Source organism: Odocoileus virginianus, unplaced genomic scaffold (assembly GCF_023699985.2).
Source record: "Odocoileus virginianus isolate 20LAN1187 ecotype Illinois unplaced genomic scaffold, Ovbor_1.2 Unplaced_Contig_1, whole genome shotgun sequence".
Lineage (NCBI taxonomy): Eukaryota > Metazoa > Chordata > Mammalia > Artiodactyla > Cervidae > Odocoileus > Odocoileus virginianus.
In genome coordinates this window covers 743,779-770,509 of record NW_027224318.1, presented here as the reverse complement: position 1 = coordinate 770,509, position 26,731 = coordinate 743,779, and the positions used below count along the sequence as shown (strand labels likewise).

The window sequence follows — 26,731 nt, the reverse complement described above, 5'->3', positions numbered from 1 at the left end:
AGGACCACTGAGAGGCCTGAAGACCCCCTTTCCCTGAAAAGAAGGATGCCACAGAATCTCAGCCCTAGGAGGATACAAGTAAGGGTGAACAGAGGGGAGGAACTCTCACTTCTGCCACAAGCTCTACCAGGAGTTCAGGGGATGGAGTGTCTCAGGGAGGTGAGGTCTGGGTTGGAGCAGAAAGCTTCAGGTCAGCGGAGGGTAGGACAAGCCTTGCCAGGGGTACAGATGAATACTTTGAGCAAGGATTGAGTACATTCCCTATGCCAGAACAGACCCCAGGCAGGGGTGGCTGGACTTGGTGTCTTTTTACTTGGTATGGGGTGTCCCAGGGAGATGAACACTTCGGTCTGAGCTGATGACATCAGCAAAGGGGGAAGTTCCAGAATCTGAGGAGTCAAGGTAAGGTAAAGGCCTTGAAGGACTAAGGTTACTCCCTAACACAGACAGAAGGGGTCTCACAGAAACTCCACCCTGTCCCCACTATCCACGCTGGAAGGATCTAGGCAGGAATGCTCAGATTTGGTATACCCTCACTCCCTGCAAGGGGTATGTGGAAGTGTCCCTGGGAGATAAAACCTTGGTCTGAGAAGGATGATTTCAGGTCACCACCTAAAGTGGGCAAGGCCCTCCAGGAGTAAAGAATACATTGAGGGAAGACAGAATTACCTGCCTCAGAAGAGGAAGCCCAGCCCCTGCTGCCAGCCATGGGAGACCCCCAACCAGGGGTGGTTGGATGTAATGTCTCTTTACTTTTGTCTTGAGGGTGTTCAGGTCTTGAGGCGAAGGCCTTGGTGTGAGTGAGAAGACAGGTCAGCTGACGGAGTCACATCAGATCAGAAGAGGGAAAAGTGCCAGACTCTACCAGAGTCAAGGTAAGGATACTTGGTGAGGACCAAAGGCACTTTCAATGCCAGAAAGAAGAGACCCCATGAAGTCTAGCTATATCTTGTCTGCAGGCCTGGAAGGATTCAGGCAGGGTTGGTTGTACATGATATGCCCCCACTTTATCCAAGGATGAGTGAATTGTCTCAGAAAGGTGAGGTCATGGTCTGAGGCAGTAATGTTCAGTCAGCAGGGGGTGGTCTAGGCCCTGTCGAGGTAAAAATGGATGAGAGAGGACTGAAGATAGCCCTACCAAAGGACACATGGGGCCCAGCACTTGCTTTTAGCACTGGAAGGACCTAGCAAGGGTGGTAAGCTGTAGTGCCTCATTTTTGTCCATGGGTTTTTCAGGGAGGTGAAGTCCTTGTTCTGAGAAAGTGGCAGTCTGCGGGGAAGCTACATCAGGTCAGCAGAGGGAAAAGTCCTGGACTCTGCCAGAGTTTAAGGTAAGATAGGGACCCTGAGTGAGGGCATACCCTTACCTGAGGACCCAAGGCATACCCAGCTCTGCCCTGCCCCTGTGGTCAGCCCTGGGGGGCCCTGGGCACAGTGGTCAGATGGTGTACCCTTACTTCCTTCTTGGTGGTCTCAGGCAGGTGAGGGCTTGTTCTGAAGGGGCCAGACTCAGGACAGCAGAGGGAGTCCCAGAACCAACCAGCAGCAACGTGAGGAATGAGGGTAACCCTCAGCTAGGAGAGAGGGGGAACCCGCAAACTTCATTCAGCTCCTGCTGTCACCTTGGGAGGCCCTGGGTAGGTGTGGCCAAAAGTGTTGCCCTTCACTTCTCATCTGTCTCAGGAATGTAAGCTCTTGTCTTTAGCTAGTGGAGGTAGGGAAAGAGGGGGCACAAGCCTTGTTAGAGCAAAGGTAAGAACCTTAGCATGGAGGGGATCATCCACTCCAGAGCAGCAATGACCTCACAAAACTCAACCTCTCCTCACTGTCAGGGGCTCCAGGAACTATGAGGTAAGGGCCTTGGTGTGAGGCACCTGTCCTCAGGTCAGCAGAGCAGAGGAAGCCCAGGCAGTGCTGGGAAGTCAAAGTAAGGTGCATACTCTGAATGTCTACCAAGGACCCCAACTATTCCAGAACAGAAGGGACCTCACAGTGCCTGACCCCACCTGCCACAGTCATCCCTGGAAGCCTTGGGCTGTGCTGGTTGGCTGCACTCTGAGGAGCTTTCTAATATCCTTTTACAGGTTCCCAGGGGACAAACTGTCCAGGGAGACAGGAGCCCTGTGAGGCCCTAGAGAACTCCCTAAAGAGGAGATCTGTAAGCCAGCCTTTGTCATGAGCTGCCAAGGGTACATTTCTCTGATGAGGCTGCTGACCCACTTTCTCTCTCCCTCAGGCCCGTGGGATCCCATCTTCCACCATCCTGCTAACACTTCCACCTGCTCCTTCCAACAAGAGTTATCATGCCTCACTCTCCAAAGCGTCCATGCCTCACATTTGAGCCAGGCTTTAAGACCCAAAGTGAGATACAAGGCCCGCTGATAGTTCAGGATCCCATACCTGAGAAGGAGGAGGAGGAGGAGACCTTCTCCATTTCTTCTTGCTCTTCCACCTTCTCCTACCCTTCTTCCCTCCCTTCGTCTCCTCTGATATTGGGCACACTAGTGGAGAAGAAGTGGGAGGAGAAGGAGCAGCAGGAGGAGAAGGAGCAGGAGGAGGAGGAGGAGCAGGAGGAGAAGGAGCAGAAGGAGAAGGAGGAGCAGGAGGAGAAGGAGCAGAAGGAGAAGGGGGAGAAGGAGCAGGAGAAGGAGCAGCAGGAGGAGAAGGAGAAGCAGGAGGAGGAGGAGCAGCAGGAGGAGAAGGAGCAGGAGGTAGAGAAGGAGCAGCAGGAGGAGGAGATGGAGCAGAAGCAGGAGGAAGAGAAGGAGCAGGAGGAGGAGGAGGAGAATAAGGAGCAGGAGGAGGAGGAGCAGGAGCCTCTGGAGAGTCCCGGGAGGTTCTTCTCTTCCACGTCATGGAGCACATCAGATGAAGACTCCAGCAGCCAAGAAGAGGAGGGCACAGGCTCTCTCCAGGCCTCAGAAGACACCAAATCCTTGCCCAGTAACCTGCTAAATGAGAAGGTGGTAAATTTGGTGCATTTCATGATCCTCAAATATCAACAGAAGGAGCCCATCACAAAGGCAGAAATGCTAAAGGTTATCAATGAAAGGGATAACAAACAATTCCCTGTGATCTTTGAGAAAGCTTCTAAGTGCCTAGAGATGATCTCTGGCATTGATGTGAAGGAAGTGGACCCTAAAACCCACTCCTACGTCCTTGTCAACTCATTAGGCCTCACCCATGATAAGAAAAATAGTGATGATCAGATCATGCCTACAAATGGCCTTCTGATAATCATCCTGGGTGTGATATTCATAGAGGGCAACTGTGTCCCTGAGGAAAACATCTGGGATTTCTTGAATATGATAGGCGTCCATGCTGGGAGGAAGCACTTCATTTATGGGGAGCCTAGGAAGCTCATCACCAGAGATTGGGTGCAGGAGAATTATCTAGAGTACCGGATGGTGCCTAATAGTGATCCTTCACGGTACGAATTCCTGTGGGGTCCAAGGGCCTATGCTGAAACCAGCAAGCTGCAAGTTTTGGAATTCTTGGCCAAGATCAAAGGGGTGGACCCCATTTCCTTCTCACTCTGGTATGAGGAGGCTTTAAGAGATGAGGAAGAGAGAGCTGGGGCCAGAAATAACTCCATGGATAGTAATACTGCCATGTTTACTGTGCAGCATTTGCCAGTAATTCCTGACCCAACTGAAGGATGATGCACTGTGTTTGAAGAGGGCAGTCAGGTTTCTAGGGAGAGGACAGTCAGGGTCAGGCTGGGGAGAACACTCTGTGCAACAACTTTGTTTTCCTGTTCTGTATGGGTGACTTGAAAGTTTATCGTTTTTTCTTCCTTTTCAATATTTTTTTCAAATACTCTTCTTTATAATAGGTTTATTGACTTTAGAATCTGTTTATGAATGATGTTGATCACATTTATTGCTAAACATTTATCAGATTTAAGAATAAGAGTTTTGATATTTTGCAAAACAAATTGGGGAACCTTTCATTGTATTTTGTGACCTGGAACAAGATAACATGATAATTGGGATTTTCTTGGAAATGTGGAAAAACTCAGCAGGCAATAGAGAAAAAAATGTAAAACGTGGTTCATTTTTGGATTCCCATACCACTTTAGTCTATTGTTCTGTAAAATTTAAGATATGTATACCTGGATTTGTACAGCTTATTCAAGAAAGTAAGAGTAATCTAAACAAACCCTACTTTTTGGATTCTCTTAACCACTTTAGTGTATTTTCCTGTAATATTAAAATATACACCTGTACTTGCTTGGCTTATTCAAGAAAATAGGCATAATCTTAGCAAATCTTTAATTTTTGGATTCCCTTTAGCTATTTTAGTCTATTGTTCAGTAAAATTAAAAGATATATACTTGAATTTGCTTGGCTTATTTAAGAGTGATCTTAATCTTAGTAAATAAAAAATGACTCAATGACTCATTTATTCATCAAACATTAACTGGATATATTTTCTTTAGAAAGCACTGTGATAACAGTGGAAATCTGAGGCTAAGCAAGACATACTCCTGCCCAGAGAAAGGAAGAGGTTAGGAGAAGCAATAATATCAGGAAGAAAGTAAGATGTCCTCATTACCTAAACAACAGTTGAAAAAAGAGTAAGAGGTAGGACTCCAGATGTGAGCAATCAAGTGGAAATGCCCTGAGCTAGGGTAGTTTGGGGCTTTGGGGAACTGCATTTCCTTCTATGAGAGTTAATTATTAGTTAAGCTATGGGTGATGGCAGAGGCCAGACTCTCAGACTGTGTGTTGTAGAGGTGAGAGAAGAGCATGGAATGGAAAATTGCTTAGTAGTTACTTTTGGATCAGGGATAAACCAGAGGGAAATCCCTACCTGGGGCAGGTATGAGAGGTACCCTGAACTCTTGTTCCAGTGCAGTGAATACAGTGCTTGAAGGTGTGCTATACATATCATCTGCAGTGATTTCTTGAGAATAGGGTGATACTCTCTTGAGGTGATACCCAGAAGCCACTAGGCTGGCATTCCTGTCCTTGGTCTAAGAGAGTCAGAGCCAACTCTGTTAAGATCCCATTAAAGATAGGTTATTACAACAACAACAAAACAACAAAAGATAGGTTATTTTGAGTGTGCATGCGTACTAAGTCACTTCAGTCGTGTCCAACTCTTTGTGACCTATGGACTGCAGCCTGCCAGGCCCCTCTGTCCATGGGATTCTCCAGGCAAGAATACTGGAGTGGGTTCCCATGCCCTCCTCCAGGGGATCTTCGTGACCCAGGGATCGAACCCAGATCTCCCACATTGGAGGCAGATTCCACCTGCATCTCTTATGTCTCCTCCATTGGCAGGTAGGTTCTTTACCACTAGCCAGACCTGGGAAGCTTGAGTGTGAAAGTGTTAGCTCCTCAGTAATGTCCAACTCTCTGCAGCCCCATGGACTACAGTCTGCTAGGCTCGTCTGTCCGTGGAATTCTCCAGGTAAGAATACTGGAGTGGGTAACAATTCCTTCTCTAGGGGATCTTCCCGACCCAGGGATCAAACCCAGGATTCCCACACTGAAGGCAGATTCTTTAACATATGAGCCAGGAGGGTAGTCCATCCCATCTTGAGTGTAATTAGGCCAAATCTAAGCAAGGTCTAGACTTTGGTGGCAGTGAAATGAATGAAAATAGTATTTTGGATGGATGAGTAGCTGGGAGAGAAGGAAACAATTTTACTTAAATTCTAGGAGCTTTGAGTTATGTTAACTGGGGAAATTTACTCATACCCCAAATTAATAATCCTCTAAGAGGAAAAACTTAGTGAGTTTTGTGAAGCTGCATTTTTGCCTGATTTGATTATCTGTATATTATTTGGGATATCCTGGATAAAAACAAAATCCCAGAGGAGAGGGTAGTAAGGCCTGGGGCAAAAATAATACTAAAAATATTTACCATTCATTAAAGACCTAGTAAATGCCACTGTGCTAGATGCTTTTCTTATTTTCCATACATTCCAGCAGTCCTATAAGAGGGCTTATCAAACCCATTTTATAGAGGATGCATCCAAGGCTCATAGTGTTGGTAATTTCCCCAAGATTATACTGCTAGTAAGTGACAGGGCTGAGATTAGACTATGGTCTGAATTCATCTAGGGCCCATAACCTCCTAGCTTACGGCAGGTCTATCTTTTATTCCATTCTCTTCTGAGCACTGTGTAACCTCTCAGGTGACAAAAAGAAGGACCACATGACAAGGTACTAAAAAAAAAAAAGGAAGAGAAAATGAGAATAAAACATAATTTGGGGATTGTCTGAGCTTTGTTTATCTAGGATCCTCTTGCTTAGAGACCTGGGATACCTTCATAGTTAACTCTACCCAGGTGCTGGCATTTGTGTCCAGTCCTAGCAATATCCTGAATTACAGCACCCTTCCCCTTATTCTCCCCAGTGTGCCCTCTTGTCCAGATCTGGAACCTGGTCTGCTGGACAGCTCCTCACTGTCTCTTCATCTGAAAGCTGTGCCCAGTTCCCAGTGGATGACCCAGAACCACCACTGCCTTCCCCCTAACAGAGAACATTCCTACTCCCTGCAAAATGTACCCTGGCTGTTTCATCTTCACTCTGGAGCCCTGATAGCAACAGCCCCTTCAACTTTGAAGTTCAGTTTGGAAAGTTCAAATAGACAGTGTAGACTATACTGATCTGTAGTGAGTTAAATGGTGACCCCCAAAAGATATGTATTTAAGATATACATATATATATATCCAGATAGATATATCCAAGTCCTAGTTTCCAGTATCTGTGAATGTGACCTTATTTGGAAATAGTCTTTGCAGATGTAATTACGTTAGGAATCTTGAGATTATCTTGGGTTTAGGGTAGGCCATAAATACAATGAATGGTGTCCAAATAAGAAAAAGGAAAGGGAGATTTGACACACACAGAATCACAGAGAAGGTGATACGAAGGATGGAGGCAGAGATTGGAGAGATACATTTATAATGCAAGGAATACCAAGGACTGCTGGTGATAACCAGAAGGCAGAAGACCATGAGATGGAATTCTCATTAAGATTTACAGATAGCCCTGGGAAGCTAATACATGTTCATTCCCCCTAGGTGTATTTAACAAAATATCAAAGTGTTTTCCAAATACGCTTGTTAGTAGAGTGTGATCTGGCACATAATCTACTGGCTATTGGAATATAACTCTGACGTTAGATACAATGTTTTTGAAACCACCATAATATTTGCAGTAGGACTTTAATGGGATGTGTTTTTGAAACTGACTACTGAACACATACATAGATGGATGTGCTTATTTATCTGGTTAAAAACCAAAGCCTTTCTCATAAATAATAGATAAGGAAAGACCATAGAAATCTCTTGTGTAATCAAACGTCTACAGAGGCTAAATTCTTAAAATCTCTGTAGTCCTTCTGGGAGATGACAATGGTTCCTTAGCAGACGTGCTAGCTCTGTTTAAAAACAAACAAAAAAAATCTTTGTTGTGAACTGTATGTTTATGTCCCCCACAAATTCATATGTTGAAAACATAACCCCCATTGTGGTAGTATTAGGAAGTGGAGCATTTGGCAGGTAATTAGATTTTGATGAGGTCATGATGGTGGAACCTCTATGATGAGAGTAGTGCCTTTATAAGAAGACAAAAATAGGCTAGAGATGTCTCTTGGCCATGTAACAATAGAATGAGAAGATAACTGTCTTCAAGCCAAGAAGAAGGTCCTCTCCAGACACCAAGTCCATCAGCAGCCTGATCGTGGACTTCACGGGCCCCCAGAAGACATATAAATTTCTGTTGTTTAAACCACTAAGTTGATGGTATCTTGTTAAAACAGCCCGAGCTGACTAAAACAACCATCCTTCCACTGCCCATTGTCTGTGTGCCTGCTGCATAGGAAAGTCCTGGTTTGCGGTTTGCCAAAAGGCACCTACCTGTACAGGAATGTTCAGTCATGTAGAAGGTAGCAGAGGCTCATAAAAGATTCTGGCCATGTATCATAAGGAAGGGGAAACTTCTCAGTCTGCTGAAATGAGAAACATTATTGCAAAGAGTAGTGAAGTAAAGTGTTATTGGGTGAAGAAGGGTGAGTTCTCCCTGCCGAGATTATAGAATCCTTTGACAACTAGGTGTGGTCTTCTATTAAAAAGCACCTTTCACATAGTAGATTCCTGAACAGTTGGTGAATCTCAAGGTAAATTGGGTTTTCTCAGAAACTCCCTTCAAGAAATGAAGAGAATCGTTATAACAAATTACAATTGCTGCTTTTTATTGAGCACCTCCGAGGTGACAGCTCATGGGAGGAGAGAGAGTATGTGAAGGCTTATGGAACAGACTACAAGAACTCATCCACATTCTGTCTTCCTCACCTCCTGGGTGGTCCACTGGTAAGCAGGAGCCAGTATACCCTTTCCATGGTCCCTGTGCCATTCAGCAGCAAACATGGAGACCCCCATGTTGGAATAGTGGTGCTACAAGATGGAAGCAGCCTGTATCCTTGAGCCACCTGGAAGCAGAAAGTCCCTGCCAACCCAAATCAGAGTGTATGTGAACAACAATAACAATTGTGTTAAGTCACTCATATGACAGGTTTTGTCTACTGCATCAACAAGCAGTTAATTTACTGATGAACACACAGCACCTATTTCTGCTTTTAGGCCTACTTAAATATTTTACTTAGAAAGCTAGTAGTTCATATATTCTTGTAAAAAAATTCTAAAAATAAAAATCACAATTTTCCCCTTTACAAAGTTCCTTTAAAATCCATACCCCTTCTCAGTTGTTGTTCAGTCACCAAGTTGTGTTTGACTCTTTGTGACCCCATGGACTGCAGCACACCAGGCTTCCCTGTCCCTCACCATCTCCCGGAGTTTGCCCAAGTTCATGTCCATTGAATTGGTGATGCCATCCAACCATCTCATCCTCTGTCGCCCTCTTCTCCTTCTGCCTTCAATCTTTCCCAGCATCAGGGTCTTTTCCAATGAGTCAGCTGTTTGCATCAGGTGGCCAAAGTATTGGAGCTTCAGCTTCAGCATCAGTCCTTCCAATGAATATTCAGGACTGATTTCCTTTAGGACTGACTGGTTTGATCTCCTTGCTGTCCAAAGGACTCTCAAGAGTCTTCTCCAGACACCACAGTTCAAAAGCATCAATTCAGTGCTCAGTCTTCTTTATGGTCCAACTCTCACATCCATACATGACTACTGGAAAGACCATAGCTTTGACTATATGGACCTTTGTTGGCAAAGTGATGTCTTTGCTTTTTAACACACTGTCTAGGTTTGTCATAGCTTTCCTGCCAAGAAGCAATCATCTTCTAATTTCATGGCTGCAGTCACCATCTGCAGTGATTTTAGAGCCCAAGAAGAGGAAATCTGTCACTGCTTCCACATTTTCCCCTTCTATTTGCCATGAAGTGATGGGACTGAATGCCATGATCTTAGTTTTTTTAATATTGTTTTAAGCCAGCTTTTTCACTCTCCTCTTTCACCCTCATCAAGAGGCTCTTTAGTTCCTCTTCACTTTCTGGCCATTAGAATGGTATCATCTGCATATCTGAGGTTGTTGATATTTCTCCCGGCAGTCTTGATTCCAGCTTGTAACTCATCCAGCCCAGCATTTTGCATGATGTGCTCTGTGTATAAGTTAAACAAACAGGGTGACAATAAACAGCCTTGTTGTACTCCTTTTTCAATCCTGAACCAGTCAGTTGTTCCATACAGAGTTCTAACTGTTGCTTCTTGACCCACATACAGGTTTCTCAGGAGACAGGTAAGATGGTCTGGTATTCCCATCTCTTTAAGAGTTTTCCACAGTTTGTTATGATCCACACAGTCAAAGGCTTTAGCATAGTCAATGAAACAGAGGTAGATGTTTTCTGAAATTCTCTTGCTTTCTCTATGATCCAGTGAAATGTTGGGAATTTGATCTCTGGTTCCTCTGCCTTTTCTAAGCTCAGCTTGAACATCTGGAAGTTCACATAATGCTGAAGCCTAGCTTGGAGGATTTTGAGCATAACCTTACTAGCATTGGGAGATGAGTGCAATTGTCCAGTGGTTTGAACATTCTTTAGTACTGCCCTTCTTGGGAATTGGGATGAGGATTGACCTTTTCCAGTCCTGTGGCCACTGCTGGGTTTTCCAAATTTGCTGACATATTGAGTGCAGCACTTTAATAGCATCATCCTCAGAGGTAACTACAATTAAAAATCTGGTGTGTATTATTTTAAAGGTTATTCTAGGCTTTTCCATAAATACATGTATTAAAATATATATTGATTTTCTTTTAACATACTTGGTAATTATGTATATATTAACCTTCCACTCACCTTTGCCATTTAATAAAGAAAATGCAACTTCTTTCCTAGCCAAAAGACCAGGAAAAGTTTGGCCTAACAAGAGAAAAATCTTTTAGCAATACTTGCCTCATGCTAGCCAAACACTAACAGACAAATTACAACATCCACACAACATTGGCGCACTAAAAGGTTATTAGGAAGGAGTGGGGAACTGATCTTCCATTTCTAAGGCTGAAGGTGGTAGTGCCAGAATTCCCCCAGCAGGGTAATGGTGGCAAGGCTTAACAAGGTATTGGCCTTCATATTCCCTGCCTGGCAGAAACACACAACATCCTTATTCCCCTCCAAGGTGGTGTGTGTGTGTGTTGGGGACAGAGCAGAGAGCTGGTCTTCCAAGTCTTCCAGATGGCACAGTAGGAGGTGCTCTGACTCCCCCTCAAAGATAATGTGATCAGGATCCAGCCTCTTTCCCCTCATGACATTGGGCCACGAAGAGGTATGACATATAGCTCTGAAGCAGAGCTATATGGCATACCTCCTCTCCACTTTCCTAGTATCACAGTGATACTGTGCCAGTGGTGAGCTAACAATCTACCCTGCCCTATAGGTTAGGTACCAAGAACTAAAAAGATCTCAAACTGATGATAAAGGCAATGCACAGAGGCTAACAAGAGGATAATAGAAGCAGTCTGAGCCATCCCTCTTTCCCACTCATACTGATGAGTAACCATGTTACTTGGCAAAAAGACACGTTTACATTGTGGCTGGGAGGTACCCAGGAAGTATGCGTTAGTTCTTTATGTTTGCCAGGACAGTGTCAGTTCAGTGAAAGAGGGAGCTGAGCTTCCACTCTGTCTATAATAATGCTATGTGAGTCAGCACCTTACTTTTGCTGAGAAGATGTTGGTGGGGACCAGAGGAAAGTTGAACATGGACCCGTCATGTATCTCAACAGGGGAACTGTCTGCTAAAAAGAAAAAAAAAAAAAAGGAATAGGATCTAGAATTCATAATATAATGTCCAAAATGTGCAGGATACAATTGAAAAACAGCTTTCATACCCAGACCCAAGTAAAGCACAATTTGAGAGAGCAAAGACTCAGCAGATGCCAACACTAAGGTGAATAAAATGTTGGAATTATCTAACAAGAATCTAAAGCAGCCATTAGAAAACAGGTTCAACAAGTAACTACAAATTCTCTATAAGGAAAAGAAAAAGAAAAATTGTCAAAAATGAGATAGAAATTATAAAAAAGAAACAGAAAATATAAAACTGAAAAATACCATAGCTGATATAAAAATCTTGTTGGATGGTCTCAATAGTAGACCAGAGATGACAGAGGACAGAATCAGTGAACTTGAGAAGAGAACAATAGAAATTACTGATCTGAAAAGTAGAGGGAAAATACGCTGACCTTATCTAATCATCAAAATCTAGTCTGAAGACTTCTGCTTCTGACAACATGGAATATATATATTTTTTCTTATTATTCCTGCTGTGAACAACTAAAAATCCTAGACATTATATTCAAAACAAATATAAAAGGATTCTGAACAGTGAAAAGAATCAGCCAGACTGGCTAAGGGCCCAGGAGTCTGAGGAATGGCAAAGAGGTGAGTTCGCTGAGTTTCTTTCTTTCTTGCTTCGTAAGTCCCAGTTGTGGAGCTGAAGAAACCAGCAATCAGGAAATACCAACAGATGCAGACAAAAAGAAAAGTCCCGGCAAAATCCTGCTTTCTCTAGCCTAAGGACAAAGAAAGGGGCAGCTTAGTAAGACACAAACCTTTTAGACAGTAACTGCTTTATTCCAGCCAAACATGGCACAACTGTGGTGTCATCCCTGCACACAACAGCCAAGGCTGAGTGGGGAACACAGGCTTCTATCTTCACAGGCCTGTAACAAGGCAGCCCCAGCTCCCTTGCCAGGGTGATGTCAGAGAAGGGCAAAAGGAAACTGGGGACTGTTATCTCCACTGAACAGTAAGAGACCACTTATGGGCCTGGAATTTTACCCCATCCAGGGTAGAGAATCTGAGGGAACCTCCAATGCTCAGATGTCAATGGAAGCCAAATTGGGAATCTGAACTTCTACCTTCACCTGTCAGTAACAAGGTGGTGTCACCCCTCCTTCCTGTGCCAGAGTCAGAGAAAGCCAGATAAAACAAAACTTTAAACAAGATTCAGGGTCTCATAACACACAAAATGTCCACGTTTCAACTGAAAATCATCATACTAAGAACTAAAAAGATCTCAAATGGAGTGAGAAACGCATTGCAAACGGAGGCTAACAACTAGGTAGTAGAAATGTTAGAATTATCTAGCAGACTTCAAAGCAGTCATCATAAAAATGTTTCAGTGAGCAATTATGGACATGATTAAAACAAATGAAAAAATATCTGCAGAAAAGATATATAAAGTTTTGGAAAAGAAATAGATGATATAAAAAAGACTCAAAATCAGGGAACAATTTAGATATTCTAGATTAGTTAAACAAACGGTTGTATATCTGTACCATGGAACACTACAAAGCAATATAAAAGAATGAACTATTGATAAACAACAACTTGGATAGTTCATGGGGTCACAAAGAGTCAGACAAGACTAAGCAACTAAATTGAACTGAAATGAAAGGAGCAGAATTATTTAAGAATCATACGTAGGATTTATATCATGAAGTGGCAGAGATCAAGTTGGTTTCTATAAAAGTCAATTCATGGAAATAGAGAAAAATAGAATCTACTTTAAGCAAGACTCCCCTTTCTGGAATGCCCTGGTGGTCCACTGGTTAGGACTCCACGCTTTCATTGATGAAGACCCAGGTTCAATCCCTAGTTGGGAAACTAAACTAAGATTCTACAACCTGTGCATTTTGGCCCAAAACAAAACAAAAACAGCCTTCTCCCAAAGACTCCTCTTCCCAATAACTGCACCAAGAAGCCAAACACTTGCCATTATGGAGAGCGCACACTTCCCTCAACAGCAGCAGCAGCAGAGTGGTTTGTGTTCCTTGACGAACAAAAGCTTTCCTTTAGCTTTCCTCCAAGTATCTGTCCCTTTTCCTGAATTCATTGATGTGGACAAATGAGGTTTTCACAATCTTATATAAATTGCTCTGCAAATGTAGCTTCCAATCCAGTCCTTTAGGATTCACTTGTGACTAGAGTGCCATCTCTAAATCTCTCCTAGATGAAAATTATGAAACTGTCATTATTCCTGAGAAAGCATACTAGGCCTCAGTCCAGTTCAGCCACTGAGCCAAAGTTAACTTTACTCTTAACTCTGCCCCTAGACCCAGTTTTCTACCCATATCAGAATTACTAGGAACAAACAAGATGATATTCCTGTCGCCAAAGCTCCTGAAATACCTAAAGTTAAACTTTCATATATGTTTCAAAGAAAAATTTTAAAAGTGTCCCCGAGGGGCATGCAAGAAATGGTATGTTTAGCCATGGGTCATGTAATTATTGCCTAATTGATTTAAGGTTGGGCCACAGTTCTTGTAACCATCTCCAACAAAAGGAAAGCTCCCAAGGCGGCTGGGAGGAGCATCTGGAACAATGAGGTTAATGACAGAAACTTCTGGGGAAACCATCTATCATGGCAGGAAAGTCCAAAACACAATGCTTCAGGGGCCAGATTTATGTTAACAACACAAATCACACAGATGTAACCAACTCTCCAAACATGTTAGAGAGGGTAAGGTGAAGCTCCTCCGAGGACTACTAAGGCAGTGATTTGAAAATATATGACCATGACAAAAAAACTCAGGAGTCTCCTGGAGAAAACAACCATCAGTTCAGGGCCACAGCAAAGATATAAATATTTTATAACATCATGCTGTGTCTAGAAAAATTTTCTTGGATTTGCAGCACCCAGCCTCCCTTCTTATGTAACTTCCTCCAAATAAATGTTCAAAACTTTTGTAAATGGCTGAGGCATTCGAAACAGACAGCAAGAGAAACTGAAAGCCAGGACTCCATGAACACTCCCACATAAGGCAAAAAAGGTGGTCTAACTCTTTCATTTTTACCTGTTCAAAACTGCCTGTGATGATGTTAGAGAGCACCAAAGAATAAAAACAATTTAAACCAAAAGAAAAAGAAGGAGAAACAAAAATTGTAAAAACGTCACCTTGAAACAATCAGTCCATGGGGTTGCAGAGTTGGACACTACTGTGCAACTAATACTTTCACTTTTCCTGTGGAAAAGAGCTCCGAGTCAGGAATCTCTTCTACAGATCTGACAGCTCAGTTGTTTTCACTAAATTGCAATTTTTGAAAAGAACCATCTTGCTTGGTACCAAGACACAGGCAATGTGGAAGTCCCAAATGACAACAATCCTATCCCATTAGTATACCAAAAAAAATGATTTAAACTTTTATTTCAGGCAAGTATCTCTCTAAACTGAAAATCATTTCTAGACACTAAGAAGGGCCTAGACATAAAATAATGTTTTGGAGTAGTTGTAAATTAAATTATTTTTAATGTCTCTTTCTTAAACATTTACTGAGCACCTACCATGAATTAGACACTAATCATAGCTAAATGTACAGTTACAATTCACAAAAAAAGATGTATAGTCACAAAAAGTGTATAGGTGTTAAATGTACAGTTACAATTCATACCATTAAAGGGTTCACTGTAGAGAAGAAGAGGCAGATATATAAATTAGTTCTTATAGTACACTGAGAGAGTTGTTATTGACTGAAGAAACATAAAGCGTTATGGGCACAGAAGAGCTAATGTTTGGAGCACTGAGTCACAGAAGACATGACGCTGCTGCAGAATCTTGACAGATGATTATAAGTTGGACAAGAGAAGTGAGGGCATCCTAGACAAAGAAAATAGTAGATTTGTAAAGGGCACAAAAGTCTGAAATAAAATAATGTGTTCAGGAAAAATAACACGGTTTTGTCTGGTAGGATGCATAAAATACATAAGAGGAAGGAGCATAAGCTTTTTTAAAAGAGAAGACAGTGTGAGGTAGAGCATATTGATAAAGCAAGAGAGAGGCGGGTAAAAGTGAGGCATTCTCAATAGTCTCTTCTACTTCTGAGCCCTCTCAAGAAAAGCTCTTAACAGTCCATTCACTGGCAAGGAAGACTTTTTCTAGCATGCACCTCCAGACTCTTCCAGCCTCTGCCCATTACTCAGTTGCAAAGCTGCCTTTTTTTTTTTTTTTTAACAGCAGCAATCACACTTCCAGTACCAATTTTCTATCTGAGTCTGTTCTGTCTGCTATAATAAAATACTACAGACTGGATGGCTTATAAACAACAGAAATTTCTCTCTCATAGTTCTTCTGGAAGCTAGAAGTCTGAGATCAGGTTTCAACAGAATACCCTCTTCTAAGTTACAGACTTCCCATATCCTCACAAGCTGAAAAAGGGCAAGGAGGCTCTCTTGGGTCTCTTTTATAAGACCATTAATTTCATTCATGAGGACTCTGCTCTCATAGACTCATCACGTTCAAAAGGTCTCACCTACTAATAACATCACATTAGGCATCAAAATTTCAACATGTGAATTTTGGGAGGATGCAGACATTCAGACCATAACATGCTATTTACAGTATGGAGAACATCTGGAGGGTGGCAGGAGTAAAAATGGGGAGTTTTTGAGGAAATATTTAAACAGTAAAGAGATACAATAATTCATTAGAATCTGAACTAAACAGTAGTGGGAACGGAAGAGTCAAAATATTAGAGTGTACTCACCAACACTTAGTTTGGTCAACCTTACTAATTTCAGTCATTTAGCAAGTGTATAATGGCACACCACTGTGGTTTTTATATGCCTATTCCAAGTTAGTATGTTGAGAATCTTTTCATGTGCTTATTGTCCAGTCACATAAATTATTGCTGATATGTCTGTTAATTTTTTTTTTTACTTTTTATTGCATTGTTTTCTTATTATTGAGTTTTCTGAGTTTTCTATATACACTGATACAAGCCCTCATTTGAATACATGATTTTCTAATATTTTCTATTATCCTTTCATTCTCTTAATATTTTGGAGAGAAGTTTTGTTATTATTGAAGCCAATCCTATCAATTTTTTAAAAATGGATTTGGTGTTTTGGTATTATATTTAACAAAATGTTGTCTGACCTGTGCACTAAGTCGCTTCAGTTGTGTCCGACTCTTTGCGACCCTGTGGACTGTAGCCCACCAGGCTCCTCTGTCCATAGGATTCTCCAGGCAAGAATACTGGAGTGAGTTGCCATGCCCTCCTACCAGGGGATCTTCCCAACCCAGGGATCAAACCTGCGTCTCTTAGGTCTCCTGCATTGGCAGACAGGTTCTTTACCGCTAGTGCCACCTGGGGAGCCGGTAGTCTGGCGTAGGATCCTCCAAATTTCTCTTTCATGCTTAGTTTTAGAAGTTTCATAGTTTCAATAGAAGTTACATAGTCTCGAGGTTTACATTTAGGTCAGTGTTTCATTTTGAATGAAATTTTGTATATGGTATGAGGTATAGATCCAAGTATTTTCTACTTTCTTTTCTGGCCTCTGTATTTTCTTCCAATGGAAGATTTGTCTATCCCGATGTCACTTTGTTAGGTAACAGCGCGGTGGCCTCGCCCGCCGGCTCGCGAGCTTCCTCCACCCGAGCGGCGCGGCATGGGACGGAGGGAGCGAGACATCCGGAGGCCCGTCCCTCCGCGCAGGGACAGGGTCTGCCCGGCTGCCGGCGGTCGGGTCCGGTGGTCTTTCCGGTAGGGGAAGGAGGGCGAGAAGGTGGGGGGCGGCGTGAAAAGGGTCTTCGGGCCGGAAGGCAGCTCCTCGCCTCCCGCCCCCTCCGCGCCTCCCCCCACCCCGTCCTGGCCTCTCGACCCGCACGCCCCCCTCCCCCGGCCCCGGGTCGTCATCTCCGGCGGTGTCTCTCTCCCGCCCGACCCCCCGGCTACATACCTCGAGGTTGGGGGGCCGAGGGTTCCGGGGGACTGAGGTTCCCCCCGCTACGCACCTTCCCCTCTGGCGGCGGCCGCGACTGCCCCCGGGCGCCACCGCACAGTCCGGGGCCTCCGGTGCGTCTCGCGGGTTGCGCGGCGGGGCGGGGGCCGCTCGCCTGCCGGTCGCCGCCGGCCCTGGACTGGTCTGCCCGGCTGGTCGTCGCCAGTCCTTTGCTCTGCTCTCCGCCAGGTCGCCGGGCGCCTCTCCCCACCCTCCGAGCCCGGGGACCGCCCTCCGACCGGCCGGCCGGCCGGCTCTCTCGCGCACTTCCTCCGTCGTGCCCCTGCCTGACTGCGCCACGCTTCCCGTCGGAGCGTCCCTCTGCCCTCGGTGGCGGGGGAAGGTGCCTGGGACGCGGGTGCGGAGGGGCCGCGACTGTGAGGGGAGAGGAGGGGACCGTCTGGGCGCCAGGGGGGCTCTGCTCCTTTTCGGGGGAAATGGGGGGGAGGGAGGTCGTCGGGGGGTGGCGGCGGCAGCTGTAGGGACTCCGGGCGGCGGTTGGCAAGCGCTCGGCAGGCCCCGCGTCACGGGGCTGGTAGCGCCGAGGCCCGCGGGCGGCCGCGGAGGTCTGGGTCTGGGCCGCGGGCCCGTAGGGCACCACGCCCCGGCCTCGCCCGCGTCCCGGCGCGGAGGTTTCAGGACCCCTGGGCGGGTCGGGGGGCGTCGCCCGTCTACCTTGGGGTCTGGGAGGTCGAGCCCGCCCTCCTGTCTCCCCGGGACTGCACCGCCCCCGGGGGCTGGGACGCCGCCCCTCGCACGGTCACCCCTGCCGCGGCCGTCGGGAGTTTTTTCTTTTGGGGGGCGCTTCCCGAGTGGCGCTAGTGGTAAAGAACTCGCCTGCCAATGCAGGAGACCTAAGAGACGCAGGTTTGATCCCTGGATCAGGAAGATCCCCTGGAGGAGGGCATGGCAACCCCCTGGAGTATTCTTGCCTGGACAATCCCCATGAGCAGAGGAGCCTGGTCGTCTTCAGTCCATGGGGTCGCAGAGTCCGACACAACTGAAGTGACTTAGCACCCAGGCACATGCCAATGCCATGCTTTATTGCTTAATGTAATTTTGTAATAAATCTTAATATCAGGCAATATTTTGCAACTTTATTCTTCTCTTTCAAAGTTATTTTGATTGGCAACTCTAAATCCTTCACATTTCCATATGAATTTTATAGTCAAACCGTCAGGAGCTACAAAATTTTTACTGGGAGTTTGGGTTTGAGTTGAATCTATAGATGAAGTTAGGAAGAATCAACAGTTTAACAATATTGAGTCTTCCAACCCCATGAATATGAACTATATTTCTACTTATGTGGTTTGCTTTTAAATTTCTTTCATCAGTGCTTTGTATATTACTACATACATATCCTGCCTGATTTTGTTAGATTTACATACAAACACTTTACTTTTGGGTGGTACTGTAAATGACATTTTTTTAATTTAAAGTTTTAATTTCCAGTTTCATTGCTTGTATATAGAAATGCCATTGACTTTCCTGTATTGTCTTTGCACTAATTTGTATCCCACAACTTTGCCCAAGCATACTGGAGTGGGTAGCCTATCCCTTCTCCAGCAGATCTTCCCAACCCGGGAATCAAACCTGGGTCTCTTGCATTGCAGGTGGATTCTTTACCCACTGAGCTATCAGGGAAGCCACAACTTTGCTAAACTCACTTAGTTCTAGATATATTTTTAAAAATTTCCTTGGGATTTTCTGTATAGACAATCAGATTATCTTTGAATAGAGATAGTTTTAATAATTCCTTTCCACCATGTATGTATTTTACTTCTCTTGCCTTATTGCACTGGCTAGGTCTTACAACTTATTTTTAAGTAAAAATGTTAATATTCAGAGTTCTGGGGTTAATTTTCAACACTACGTTGGTAAAGTTTCTAGATATTACTGAATGATATGAGACTGATTATTGAAAGGGACTCCAACATTTCTTGGAGGGGGTTCCATTGTTGGTTAAGGAACCAGGGTAAATTTGGTGATGTTTTCTAGTGAGACAAGAGTCAATAATAAAGTCTGCCCTCTAAGTCAAAGAGAGGAAACTGCCAAATCTGGGGGGAGGTGATATGGTACAGATGTAATATTGCATTTCTAAATGTGTAGGTGATATTGCAAAGCACCCATTTTCTCATATGGTGCTTAGGATAGCTCATGGATGCTGGAATTACTAAATTCTTTTACATGTGAGGGGAAAATTGGACTTCAGAAAACAGAATGTTGTACCTAAGCTTACATGCTTTGTGAGTCCTCATTCAATGCTCTAAGAATCACTCATCTATTCAGAGATCCCAATTTATGAATTGAGAAATCTCTGGCCTCTTCTCTAATTACTGGGACCAGTCTATATTATGGGGCAGTTTTACATATTGTCCTGCTAGTGTACAAGGGTTGGAATAGAAGTTTCTAACAAACTATCCTCTTGCTTTTATGTAATCAGTTGCACATCAGGGAATTGTACTTTTTCTGACATTTGACCCTTTAAAAACGACACTGTGAGTACTCGATTCTTTGATAGCTAGGCAGATAAATGATTTCCACTAAGTTATTCTCCTGCCCTGTCACTCCATAGTTCTGACTGCATAGAAAGTTCAAGGACACAGAAGCGCTTCTGATGCATGAGGCTTTCAAACATACAGTCGAGGGACATCAGAGTTAGACTTCATCTTGCTAACAGGCATAGAAAATGCCACAGTGTGTTCCATTTCCATTCCTGAAACCTCCAGATACACTCTGGGTTAGTTTGTGTATGATTGATGTCTTTGCTCCAGTGATATTGGCTTCAAAAAGTAGTCCAAGTGTGTCTCTTTTTGGAAAAAGCCTTCACAAATCCCACCTCCTTTGTGTTCTGACCTCTTTTTGCACCTTTAGGACAGCACTTCTCACTGCATTGTAAAAGAGTTATAGTAGAGATATTTATGTTTCAAAGCTTCTGCCATCCTTTCCCACCAGGCTGTGTGCTTCTCGAGAATAGGATTCCTGCATTATTGGTCATTGTATCACCTATGTTGACAGCAGGCCTACCTAGAACAAAATTGGGCACTGAATAAATATTTGGTTAATGGAATTGAAGAATAGTTTTTTTTTTTTTTTGGTTCTTGATACGAGTAGCAACAAAATATCCTTGCAGGTTATTTTCATCATGAGACTTGCTTTCTGAATAGTTAAGCAGAGGGTAGTACAGAACTTGGACTGTAGGTAGATACCTCCAAGCTATGCTTCTAGCTACCCTATAAGGAAAAGAAAATTAGGAATTGTTTCTCCAGTTGAGTTGTCTTTGGTTGGGGTATGCTCCTTACACCTCACTGGACCATATGCCTCACAGTATATATTCCACAGAATAACTTAGTAGAAATCATTTATCTGCCTAGCTATCAAAGAATCGAGTACTCACAGTGTCGTTTTTAAAGGGTCAAATGTCAGAAAAAGTACAACTCCCTGATGTGTAATTGATTACATAAAAGCAAGAGGATAGTTTGTTAGAAACTTCTATTCCAACCCTTGTACACTAGCAGGACAGTCTGTAAAACTGCCCCATAATATAGACTGGTCCCAGCAATTAGAGAAGATGCCAGAGCTTCCTCAATTCATAAATTGGGATCTCTAAATAGATGAGTGATTCTTAGAGCCTTGAATGAGGACTCCAAAGCCATGTAAGCTTAGATAGAACATATGCCCCACAGTATAAAAGACAAGGCCCCTGCCCTCAAAGAGCTTCTATTCTAGACAGATTATAAGAAAATAACCTAATAAAAAAAGAGAAAATAACCCAGCAAACAAACAAAACTATAATTACAGGTTGTTTTGATATGAAAGTAATGGGCAAAACAGTGTGTTAGGGTGTGGTAAGGAAAAGGTTGGTTGCCTTGGAATGACTTCTCAGGAAAGACCTCTCTGAAGACATGACGTTTGTCCTGAGATTGGCATATTCCGAAAAAGGCCAACTACATGAGGAGCTGAGAAAAAGTGCTCCAGGCAGAGGAATCAACAAGCACACAGATGCTGAGGTGAGAAAGAGGATTGCTTCTTTGAGGAATAGAAAGGAGGCTTGTGCAATTAAAGTGAGAAGACAGATACAGGATGAGATTAAAACATTGGCAGGGGTCAGATTCTCCGAGGTGTATAACCTATAAGAAGGACTGGGAATTGTATTCTGGGTGTGGTGGGAAGCTACTGATGGGATTTAAGCAGGAAAATGACAATCTGCTTTATGTTTGAGAATCAACTGCTGTTTGGAGTTTAGTAGACTCTTAGGTATAAAGGGCAAGGCTGAAAGCAGATATACCAATTAGCCAGCTGGTGAGAGGTAATTATGATTTGGTTTATCCTGACTGCAGTAAGGATGGAAAGAGGTGCATGGTTTGGGGATATATCTTGAAGATAAGTTAACAAAACATGTGTTGGATTGAATATAAATGATGAGAGAGTGGGAGGAATGATGGCCTCTTGATTTTTCGTCTGAGCAATTGGGTGAATGATGCTATTCACTGGGACAGGAAAGACTGTGGAGTGAGCTGGCCTTGGTTGTGAAATCTGGATGCTGGGTCATATTAAGTTTGAACTTTAATAGAGAACTATATGAAGATGTTGAGAATATAACAATTTGAAGTTCACAGAAGAGGTTAAACCTGAAACTATAAACTTGGCATATAAGTGATAGTTCAAAGCATATCCCAGGGTGAGATTTTTTTTGATGGACAAACTATTTTTTTTTGAAGAGTGCCCCTCAATATGGGGACTCTTCAACAATGAAAGGCCAAGAAGAAGAAGCTGATACAGCAAAGACGACTGAGAATGATTGACCAGTTGTATATGAAGACAGTCAGGAGAGTATAACACCCTGAGTACCTAGAGATGGGAGTGTTTAAAGAGAGAGTGTTTAGGACAGGAGCAGAGAGGGGTCCACTGGATTTGCGAACGTGGGGGATCATTGGTTATCCTTTGAAGAAGATTAGAGAATTCAAATCAGTTGTTTCTAATTTCTCAAAAGGAATGTGCTAAGTCCATCTGCTAAGAGTATGTGAGTGAGGCTATGGCACGTTTGAGGGAAGATGGAAAAGTTACAAAATGGATATGGTAAAAGCAAATTTATCAGGAGAATGTAGGATTTCCTGGTACTATAGAGTGCCTGTGTGAGGTTTGTGACTATGGATTTAAATAGGACTTTTCCTCAAGTAACATTCAACTGCTAAGTTTTACATGTGAGAAAACGATACACTTGGGTTCAACCAAGTTTGAAATGTTACTCCTTGCTCAGAGGGATAGAAGGGTTAGTGTATAAGAAAGAAAACGACTGCGATGCTGGATAATGGGATCTAATTTGGATTAAAGAAGTGAGGACATGGAAATGGTGATGGGGTTAATGGATTGGAGATGACAGATTTGCTGAAAGATTGAGTGGGAGTAAGAGAAAGGATGAGAGGTTGGAATCAAGATTTCAGAAGTGATACAGTTATTGGTAATGTTAAACTTGAGTGCATGCACATGGGAGTGAGTGACTTAGATGAGGCAGAGGGAGAGAAAACTGAAAGAAGTTAAAAAGCTGTGGATCTAGAGTACTAGACATTCCATGCGTGTGATTATTGACATCTCTAAACATTATGACCTGAATAGAAATGGAAATGATGTCAGAGAGCCATGGCCAAAGCCTTTAATGAATGAAGAAGAGGCACTGGGAGGTCGGTGCTGGGTGTATGCTAAGTCTCGTCTAGCTCTTTGTGACCCTATGGGTCGTGGCCCACCAGGCTCCTCTATCCGTGGGATTATCCAGGCAAGAATACTGGAGTGATTGCCATGCCCTCCTCCAGGGGATCTTCCTGACCCAGGGATCGAACCCGTGTCTCTTTCATCTCCTGTACTGGCAGGCAGGTTCTTTACTACGAGTGCCACCTGGAGGTTGGCTGTTGGTAGCAACTAGGAGAAGTAGCATTGTTTTATATATAACGGTATGAGTTTTATAGGGTCTTGAGATTTTTTTAAATAAAAGAAATGATTTTGAAGTAGTGGTGAGGAATAAAGCTGCCTCTGGCTCTGAGAGTCAAAGGTTAAGAGAGAAAAATATCCACCTTTTACAGCTTCATGTCCTCATGGGACAGGCAGGTCTTGATTAAGGTGAGGAGATGGAGGGAGGTTGAAGAGGTTGAAGATATAGGAGAATAGATTGAATAGGGAATGCCGGAGCCTGCCGGCAAACGAACCGGTCACGGGCGCAATCGCCGAAATACCTGAGAAATAAAAGAAAAGACTAGGAAAGAAAGACTAGGAAAGAATGGGGTTGAGAGGGACGGAGTCAGCTCTCGACTGAAACCGACAACCGACAACCGACAACCGACAACCGACAACCGAGTCAACTCTCGACAACCGACAACCGACAACCGACAACCGCCGACTTTATTGAGGAGTGACATGCTTATATATGAGCAAGGGAGTGGCGTCTTAGTATGATTACAATCAGTTAAAAGATTATCATGATCACAATCAATTAAAGATTATCTAAGGATTACTTAGACATAAACCATACACAGGAGCCTGACAATCTCGTCAGGAAAATGGGTAAAAGGTCGCTACAGCAATTTCCTTGAGGGAGGTGAGAAAGGTCAACCTGTACTTTAATAAATCAGGGGTGGCGGGACAGAGAGGGACCTCTTGATCTCTCTCAGGGCCAAGAAGGAGCCTGAGCGGTCAGGCTGGCTCCCCGCAAGGGAACATGTTCCTAAGAATTTAAAGGAATCAGTTGGTGAGTGAGCTCAAATTAAGTAATATAGAGAGCAGTAGAGGGAGGAAAGTCTAGGTGAGGGAGGCAAAGAGTATGTATGGTCAGATGGGAAATGCATTCAATTTATAGACCCAAATACCATATTTAGTTCAATGATTTGTTGGTTGTGCATACGAATGGCAAGAAGCTGGGGGTTTAGGTGTGTTCTCACCAAGAATGTGATGAGATCTGATCACCTTGTGGCTTGTGAGTAAGTAGGTAGGCTTGCAGTTTACCATGTAGTAGTTATGCAGGGCAGGAGGCCATGTGATGGACACCATCTCCCCCTAATGAAATATTTGAACCTCTCAAAAAACCAGGAGTGGAGCAGATTTCCCTTTGTGCTTATGAGTTTGGAGAAATGGCGGTATTTAATTCAGTGCCACTGAGCTGCATAATGTGCAGCTTCTGACCACTTGGGATGTGTTTTCTGCTGAGGAATGTATCATCCATCCTAAGCCAAAGAGATATCAGGTAAATGTTCTGTTTTCAGCACTGACCCTAATCCTTCAGAAATAGAGCCAAACCCTGCTCAGGTAGAATTTTGATTGCTTGTTTTGAAGTATACTGCAAGGACACATAAGTGTTGCTGTAGATTTACAAGAAAGGAAGCTTGCTTCTTACCTTCCATCACCATGGCTGGATGGCAGTGGCCATATTGGGAGGATTCCTACCCCTTCATCAGTCAGTTCAGTCACTCAGTCGTATCCAACTCTTTGCAACCCCATGGACTGCAGCACACCAGGCCTCCCTGTCCATCACCAACTCCCGGAGCTTGCTCAAACTCATGTCCATCGAGTTGGTGATGCCATCCAACCATCTCATCCTCTGTCACCCCCTTCTCCTCCTGCTTTCAATCTTTCCCAGCATCAGGGTCTTTTCCAGTGAGTCAGTTCTTTGCATCAAGTGGCCAAAGTATTGCAGTTTCAGCTTCAGCGTGAAGCTTCAGTCCTTCCAATGAATATTCAGGACTGATTTCCTTTAGGATTGACTGGTTGGATCTCCTTTCAGTCCAAGGAAATCTCAAGAGTCTTCTCCAACACCACAGTTCAAAAGCATCAATTCTTGGGTCCTCAGATTTCTTTTTATTTCAACTCTCACATCCACACATGACTACTGGAAAAACCATAGCTTTAATGAGACAGACTTTTGTCAGCAGAGTTACATCTCTGCTTTTTAATATGCTGTCTAGGTTGGTCATAGCTTTTCTTCCAAGGAGCAAGTGTCTTTTAATTTCATGGTTGCAGTCACCATCTGCAGTGATTTTGGAGTCCAAGAAAATAAAGTCTGTCACTGTTTCCCCATCTATTTGCCATGAAATGATGGGACTGGATGCCATGATCTTAGTTTTTTGAATGTTGAGTTTTAAGCCAACTTTTTCACTCTCCTCTTTCACTTTCATCAAGAGGCTCTTTAGTTCCTCTTCACTTTCTGCCATAAGGGTGGTATCATCTGTGTATCTGAGGTTATTGATATTTCTCCTGGCAATCTTGATTTCAGCTTGTGCTTCATCCAGCCCAGCATTTCACATGATGTACTCTGCATATAATAAATAAGCAGGGTGACAATATATAGCCTTGACATACTCCTTTCCCAATTTGGAACCAGTCCTTTGTTCCATGTCCAGTTCTGACTGTTGCTTCTTGACCTGCATACAGATTTCTCAGGAGGCAGGTCAGGTGGTTTGGTATTCCCATTTCTCTAAGAATTTTCCACAGTTTGTTGTTATCTACACAGTCAGAGGCTTTGGCATAATCAATAAAGCAGAAGTAGATGTTTTTCTGAAATTCTCTTGCTTTTTCTGTGATCCAACGAATGTTGGCAATTTGATCTCTGGTTCCTTTGCCTTTTCTAAATCCAGATTCAACATCTGGAAGTTCTTCATTTACATACCCTTGAAGCCTGGCTTGAAGAATTTTGAGCATTAGTTTACTAGCGTGTGAGATGAATACAATTGTGCGGTAGTTTGAACATTCTTTGACATTGCCTTTCTTTGGGATTGGAATGAAAACTGAACTTTTTCAGTCCTATGGCCACTGCTGAGTTTTTCAAATTTGCTGGCATATTAGTGCAACACTTTAACAGCACCATCTTTTAGGATTTGAAATAGCTCAACTGGAATTCCATCACCTCCACTAGCTTTGTTCATAGTGATGCTTCTTAAGGCCCACTTGACTTTGCATTCTAGGATATCTGGCTCTAGGTGAATGATCACACCATTGTGGTTATCTGGGTCATGAAGATCTTTTTTGTATAGTTCTTCTGTGTATTCTTGCCACCTCTTCTTAATATCTTCTGCCTCTGTTAGGTCCATACCATTTCTGTCCTTTATTGTGCCCATCTTTGCATGAAATGTTCCTTTGGTATCTCTGATTTTCTTGAAGAGATCTCTAGTCTTTCTCATTCTATTGTTTTCTTCTGTTTTTTTTTTTTTTTTTTTTTGCATTGATCATTGAGGAAGGCTTTATTATCTTCTTTCTTACCCCTTCACAGTGGGAGGATTTCTACCTCCCATTCTAGGGTGCCAGCCATCCACATTTTTCTTCTCTATTTTTCTTTCCATCCCACACTTAGCCTCACATTCTTCCCCTAAAACTGGGAAGGGCTTCCTTTTGAGGCCATATTAGATATGCTTTCTTTGAACTCTGCCTGTTTCCTAGGGCAGGATTGGACCTGTCTCTGCCAGCTGTTGAACAGTCATTTCCTGATTCCTGTAATGATTCAAGGTAGAACTTTGACAGTTCTACCCCTGCTCTCCAGTCTGACATTTACTTAAGTATA

The 26,731-nt window shown here is 43.4% G+C and overlaps 1 protein-coding gene across 1 annotated transcript; it reads left to right on the top strand.

Moving 5' to 3' along the window:
- Positions 1-2,744: 2,744 nt before the first annotated feature.
- Positions 2,745-4,285, top strand: LOC139033740 (melanoma-associated antigen 10-like; the record flags this gene model as incomplete). Its single annotated transcript, XM_070463246.1, has 1 exon — positions 2,745-4,285. A coding segment is annotated over one exon (918 nt), but the record flags the coding sequence as incomplete, so codon positions are not given.
- Positions 4,286-26,731: the final 22,446 nt, after the last annotated feature.